This window comes from Saccostrea echinata, unplaced genomic scaffold (genome assembly GCF_033153115.1).
Source record: "Saccostrea echinata isolate AGI-Se365-2 ecotype Australia unplaced genomic scaffold, CSIRO_AGI_Sech_v1 ptg000054l, whole genome shotgun sequence".
NCBI classification, from domain to species: domain Eukaryota; kingdom Metazoa; phylum Mollusca; class Bivalvia; order Ostreida; family Ostreidae; genus Saccostrea; species Saccostrea echinata.
In genome coordinates, this window is record NW_026889803.1 from 16,069,077 (window position 1) to 16,075,866 (window position 6,790).

At 31.6% G+C, this 6,790-nt stretch overlaps 2 protein-coding genes across 2 annotated transcripts; one reads left to right on the forward strand and one right to left on the reverse strand.

The window, feature by feature from the left end:
• The first annotated feature begins 865 nt into the window (after positions 1–865).
• Positions 866–3,797, forward strand: LOC133205629 (DNA ligase-like). The gene is made up of 10 exons (XM_061341469.1): positions 866–1,000; positions 1,132–1,277; positions 1,532–1,788; positions 2,050–2,244; positions 2,397–2,465; positions 2,570–2,824; positions 2,963–3,143; positions 3,244–3,347; positions 3,443–3,549; positions 3,705–3,797. Exons 1-10 carry the CDS (start codon positions 901–903, stop codon positions 3,770–3,772), a joined length of 1,482 nt encoding a protein of 493 aa, XP_061197453.1. The 5' UTR covers positions 866–900; the 3' UTR covers positions 3,773–3,797.
• On the reverse strand, positions 3,233–5,773 carry LOC133205630 (guanine nucleotide exchange factor MSS4-like). The gene is made up of 2 exons (XM_061341470.1): positions 5,604–5,773; positions 3,233–4,635 (listed from the first exon to the last, which is right to left on the reverse strand). The coding sequence occupies exons 1-2, from the start codon at positions 5,730–5,732 to the stop codon at positions 4,396–4,398; spliced, it is 369 nt and encodes a 122-aa protein (XP_061197454.1). The 5' UTR covers positions 5,733–5,773; the 3' UTR covers positions 3,233–4,395.
• Between the last annotated feature and the right edge of the window lie 1,017 nt (positions 5,774–6,790).

A 6,790-nucleotide genomic window follows, 5' to 3' on the forward strand; every position in this document is an offset into this window, starting at 1 on the left:
TTATTAAACAGAACAGATAAATATAATAATTATTCACAAAATGTGATAATAGTAATATTCAGCATTTTCTTAATACATTGTACATATATTACCTTTATAAAATATCCGTCGTTTGAGCTCGGACAAAGACATTTGAAAAATGAAAATATATTTAACAGAATTAAAATGTAAGCATGTGCCTTACTTTTTAACTGATGTACATAGCTTACTTTTAAATGAAAAGGTTGTTTTTGTTCGTTGGTTTGTTTTTGTTTTGTTTTGTTTTTGTTTATTTTATGAAAATGTCCACAGTTCTGTAATATATCTTATATATTTTTTTTAATCATGGTTATATCATCATAAATCCTTTCTTTCTGTCTTCTTTTTTCTTTTTTTGTACAAATGCATTAAATAAAGAAACGAATTGCAAGTCTGCAGAAATCGCAAGTCTACATTTGTCACGAATCGCAAGTCTTCGTGTTTCTAAAAATAGGACGAAGGCAACCATTTTTTCGGAATGCATCTTTTATGTACCTTTCCAATAATGGGAAAATCCCGAAAGCAATGACAGGTGTTTGTTTACAATTTTGTGGGCGTGTTCATTGCATGTTCGTACTTGAGGAAGTAACAAGGTGTATAAATGCCGGTTCGTTGTCTCTCTGGATTCATAACGGAAAAACGTAACAAGTAAGAAGTGCATATCAAATATATTTCAAGAAACTAAGCTGAATACATATAAATTATACCAGAGAAAGAATTTTTAAACAAAGTATATATATATATATATATATATATATATATATATATATATATATATATATATATATATATATATATATATATATATATATTAATGAATGGTATTTTTTTCTTATAGGACATCCATTGAATATCTAAGAAATCCATTAAATCATATACGATATGGCAACTAAACAGAAATGCAAATACTGGACAAAATGCTATAGAAAAGATAAAGATCACATCAAAAATTTCTTACATCCAGAGGAAGATGGAGACACAGGTATAAAAATAAATATGTAAATTTTCTTATATACTTTATTATATACATCACTATTAAACTGTATTATGATTTTTAAGCTTAAGAGTCCCTTATCTCTAGAACGATAGTGAAATGTGTTATCTTAATTACAGATACAGAAATTGAAGAACCCAAGGTTAAAAATTCTCCCCTGAAACTAAAGAGGCAAAAAACACATGAACTGAGTGTAACAGAAGATATGGATGTTGATGTTAGTCGACCAACTCTTAAAAAGCTCAGATCTCGCTCTGTCAGCATGGTAAGTATACTTATATGTGTGGTTCATCAAACATGAAAATATTATATTGTATGTAACATTGGAAACATGTAGATTAAAAAACAAAAATTAAAAATCTGCACAGTAACCATTTATTTTTAAAAAAAATTAAATAAAGCACATGGTTTCTGTTCTAATGTCATTAAGTTTAGAAGAAGTATTAATTCAAAAACCACCCAGTTTCCTTCCTGATGTCATTATCATGTGTAAAAAAAATTATTCATTTTGTCAATCAGGAAAAACCAAAGCCTTCAACCAGCAATGACATAGCTGGAACATCAACAGCTGCAGAAGATGACCGACCTGACTGTATTTACTGGGAGAAGTGTTACAGAAAGGACCCAAATCATATCAAACAGTTCAGACACCCAGCTGACGGCCCTCCAAAGAAAACTAAACGACCTAAAGCAGAAAATAAGATTGAGGATGGGGAGGAAAAATCAGTGGCGGGGGGATACAGACTGAAAAGAATAGGCAGCCATTACACCTGCACGTAAGTTATCTACCCTGTTCAGCAAGTATCCCTTATTTTCAATAGCATCAATATTTGGGGATTTGCTTTCATTTAAGCATAAATTTAAATTGATCTTGACAATTATTTTTCACTTAAATCATAACAAAAAATCATCATTTTTCATAATTCGTTATACTTTAATGAACAACACCAATACAATATTCACAGTAAATAGATAAAAAGAACTAAATATGGAAACACATAAATCTCTTAACATCATATCATCTTTTTTCATTTTAGATGCATTGGGTGGAAAGTACAGAAAAATGCTCCAAACAAGAGAACTTGCAGACATCTACGAGAATATCTGGGAGATGAGTTTGAAAAATCAAGAGTAGGCAAACTCCCTGCAGACAAAAAAGTGACACCAGCTCCCTCTAAAGTTTTCCAACATATCAACATAAGCCTGCTGTTAGCAAACAAATATGATGAAAAGTAAGTTTACATAGTTTAAAAAGTAAACTGAATTTCTCTTACACACAGATATACCATACATAGACATTTTTCATAGCCATTCTTACACAAATAATGGTGAATCCTGTTGGATTTTAAAAAAAAACTTGTTTTACTTTTTCTTGTCTTTACAGAAAAAATGATCCTACGAACTGGTGGATCAGTGAAAAGTTGGATGGTGTAAGAGCATTTTGGAATGGAAGGTGAGACAATAAAAATCAACAAACATGAAACAGAATTCTGGTATATTACGACAGTTCAAGTAACAATTAGACACATGCTAAATGACATCAAATTTCACTTGCAGATGTTTTTATTCTCGACTTGGCAATCCTTTCTATGCTCCAAAATGGTTTACAAAGGACCTACCTACAGACATGCATTTAGACGGAGAGTTGTTTGGGGGCAGGAAGAAGTTTCAGAGCACTGTCAGTATTGTGAAGACTCCTGAATGTGACCAGTGGAAGAAAATTAAATACCATGTGTTTGATGCCCCTAATCTACAAAAGGAGTCATTTGAAAAGAGAATGAAAGCAATTAAGGACTACTTTGATGAAGTAGAGTAAGTCAGCTGTATTCCAAATATATGGGGTTTTTTTTAGCTAAATTCTTTAAACAGTCCCTGATAGGGATTTTAAAAGCACATTCCAACTATATGCATATATGACCTATAATTTAATCTATCTGTGTCTATTTGCAGTCCTGAATATGCAATTATGTGCAAGCAAGAAAAATGTACTGGCAAGAAGCAGATTGATGATGAACTTAAGAGAGTTATTGGCCTTGGTGGGGAGGGACTCATGATTCGAGAGCCTGGATCTCAGTATGAAAGGCGGAGATCAAATACACTGCTCAAGATTAAAACATTCTATGATGCTGAGGTAATTGTACTTTTATATTCTTCAATAACTGCAGAAACTGCATGTCACCTATGAGTATACATAACAAAATACTTGGTAACTATACAAAATTGATTTTCAGGCTGTTGTCATAGGATATGACCCTGGGAAAGGTCGTTTCCAAGGGAAAGTGGGAGCTCTTAGATGCAAAATGGCAAATGGAAAAATATTCTCAGTAGGATCTGGGTAAGAACATGTCTACATTTAATTTTTGAAAAATGAAAAAAAAAAGCTTTGTTCTGGGAGTACAATACCTTACAAATTGCTTTTTTGTATGACAGATTGAGTGACAAAGATCACAACCGTCCTCCCAAAATAGGCTCCATCATCACATACAAATTCCAAGAGTACACAAACTCTGGATCTCCTAGATTCCCCACTTTCCTAGGTAAGATTTGCAACTTGTTTACTAATATATAAATTATCAAACTTTCATAATTAGTACCATGAACCAAAAAACAAAAAAAATTAAAATACAATGTATATACTCATACAGCTTTATAAAATACAATTTTCCTTCAAATTATTTGATTCATATTCCAGGTGTTAGAATAGACATGGACAAACCAAAAGACGCAGTATTACCAGAAATTAAAAAAGACGATACTTAAACAAGGATCCATTATCTGACCAAAATATACCGGTATTAGAAGGCAGCATTTATTCAACAACACATAACAACCATGGAACTTTCAGCATATAAATGTGTGTTAGATAATACAAGAAGTGCTTGTGGACGTTTTTATTGTTATGGTACTAGTACTCTGTAAATTTTATTTTTTACCCAATGTTATTATGTGTTTGAAACATTTACTAAATTGTACATGTTATCTATAAATATCTCAGACTTTCAAGTGCAATTTTCATCCATCTTATGCTGTGATACATTTCTTTTAACCCCATTTTAAAATCTCTTTTTTAACACCATTTAATAATTTATTTTATTTATTTTTTATGGAGTTTTTAATGTTTTTGCTTATAAAGATTACATGTATTATATTCATTTTAACTTCTTAGAAATAAATACAGAGTTGTTGTTTGAAATCGAAATTATTGTTTGTTCTTTTTATGAAGTTTACACCTTGAAGTGAGTTTGTTAAGTTAAAAAAAAATAAATATAAGGACCTAATACTTCATATCAATACAAAACAATGAAAGAAAATTTTTGGGAAATGTATATATTTATATGACTTGGTCCCACATTGATGAAGATCTTCCTGGACAATGGTTAAACTTATTCCGCATGCTTGACCCGGTCAAGGGCAATATAAAATGCTTTTTTGTCATTTATATCATGCCATCCAATAGGTCCGATTTCACAGTCTGCACAGATGAGGTATTTTATTGTTTCGACTGTGTTTGTAAATCCCAGATTTTCAAACTCAAACATATCATCCACTTTCCAATATTTCTTCAATGTCTCGCCTGTTTCTGAAGTTCCATCAGCCTTTTTCTTCATATGAGGCATAAAAAACTAAAAATATAAAGAATGAAATATTTTGGGCATTCTGAATTCATTGTTAAAAATGCTACAAAGACAGACAGAATAGTCCAACAGTTCTTCAATTGGATATTTCTTTTCAAGGACTTTGTCAAAAACTTTGATTTTAAACATGTAGCATGAGTGATATTATGATTTTTTATCTGTAAAATTAAAAATGTTTATTTGTTATTGTCCTAAAATGACAAGGATATACAGAGTTGTTCTTAGACATTTTCAACATGCATGCCATAACAGGTAAGGACCAATTGCCCAGGTGGGGTATTATATATACCAAAGTGGAAATAAAATGACAGTGCAAAAAAACGACAATTTTTAAAATTTATTTGGAATTCTTTTTTCATATACATTATGAAACATCTTTTGGTAAACATGTTTTTCTATAAGTCTCAGTAACAGTTTGTAAGATTGATACCCAAGAAGGTTTGAATCTATTGAGAGATTAATCTTCAAAACGATAGGGTTACATTAAAAATTGTTTACCAAAAATTGCTGAAGTTTAAGTATTTTTATGCGGATTTACAAGAATTGATAGACTTCGACAGGTGTATGTTGTCAATGTAGCAAATAAAGATGGGCAGATAATTCTAATTTATACATTTACTACAAATATTCCAGAGATTTATAAATGTCAACATGGCATGTACATTAAAAGCGAGAAAAACTTTGATAAATGAGTTGAAGTTTTGTCTTTATTTTTTAGGATAGAAGGCATAATACATCCTCAGAAAGGTTAGTTCTGATTAATTTGGACTTTCATTGTCATTCCTTTTACATTCTCCAGAATCGTTTCTGAACTGACACTCTCCGATTTGCTACATTGAAACTATATGAGACTCATTCTAACTTTGATGAATGCTTTGCCCGAAACACAGATTATTCTAACTATATAAGGTCCCTTCAAAAGTGGTCATATATGCAAAACTATTAAACAAATGTACCTCTACTTCACAATAAACAGCCTTCTTTGGTAACAAAACAGTAGAGCTGCATCTTTCACAAAATAATTTTGTCTTATTCTTTCCATTTTCAACAAAGTTTTCATGAGCAGTCGATTCTTCGCTCGTCATTTTCAGTTAAAAGTGAAAGTAGAATTTCGATTAATGCGCATGCGTATTTTTTTCTTAATCACCAAAACTCTTCTGAGAATGAAGAAAATAAAATGCACTGTAAATCTTTATGTAACATTGAACATTTTTTAGAGCGCAGTGAAGTGCTGTGTGGCGTAAGTTTCGATACTTTATTTTCTCAGACATTCACATTACTTCAAATCAAGATTTTTTCTGCACTGAATTATATAATTACTTTCTATGAAAGTCTAAAGAAGACAATATTTACCAGATTTTACTAAAATTTTTAGTAATGTGTCAGATGTGTGACCGTTTGGGGGCGCAGATATAACAAGCATATCTACATTTTATTGTTATACATGTACACTGAATAAGTTGTTTAGAAAAAGGTGGAAGGAAAAGTGCCATAAAGAACCACAGTTGGATATCCACAGGGCTTGTGACGAGATATTTGCCTGCTTTAAACATAGTCACTCCTACTATAAAAACGTATTTTTAAAGTAGTGGTGACAATCGTATTTTTATAGTAGTGGTGACCATATTTAAGGAAAGCAAATGCATTTTTATAGAGGGGGTGATTATTTTTAAAGAAGGCAAATATTTTGTACCAAGCCCCTGTGTGAAGAATCCCTGTCTGATAGAAACTAGGCTAGTCTTCCTCTTAATTTTTAGTCCCTGTCAAAGACAGACTGGTTTTAATAAGAATCAATGGAAGGACCCATAGTAAGACATCTCATAAGTTGTCTTGCATATGCATTTCTCCACATTCCAATGTAAATGTAACAAGAATGGAGAAAGTAGGACATACGAGACCAGAATTTGACTGATGCAGGTCCATTATCTGTAGGTGGGGGCCCCACCAAATAAACCATCAGTGTACCAGTGAACAACCTATTTAAGCCAACATTCTCCACCATGAAGACACCAACAAGAAATATTTTAAGAATATGGTCCACTAAGTTTCTGCCCAACCTCACAGCATTCATACAGTATGTGTTATTACACACCTTCTGGATATAAGCAACTGTTGTGCCTAATATAATCTGAATCTAATGTTT

Excerpts from the sequence above, each read along its gene's own strand:
- LOC133205629 (XM_061341469.1), top strand. The coding sequence starts at position 901 with ATGGCAACTAAACAGAAATGCAAATACTGGACAAAATGCTATAGAAAA. Across the intron at positions 1,278-1,531 it reads GATCTCGCTCTGTCAGCATG|GAAAAACCAAAGCCTTCAAC; the intron begins GTAAGTATACTT and ends TTTGTCAATCAG. Across the intron at positions 1,789-2,049 it reads GGCAGCCATTACACCTGCAC|ATGCATTGGGTGGAAAGTAC; the intron begins GTAAGTTATCTA and ends TTTTCATTTTAG.
- LOC133205630 (XM_061341470.1), bottom strand. The coding sequence starts at position 5,732 with ATGACGAGCGAAGAATCGACTGCTCATGAAAACTTTGTTGAAAATGGA. Across the intron at positions 4,636-5,603 it reads CTGTTTATTGTGAAGTAGAG|TTTTTTATGCCTCATATGAA; the intron begins GTACATTTGTTT and ends TTATATTTTTAG.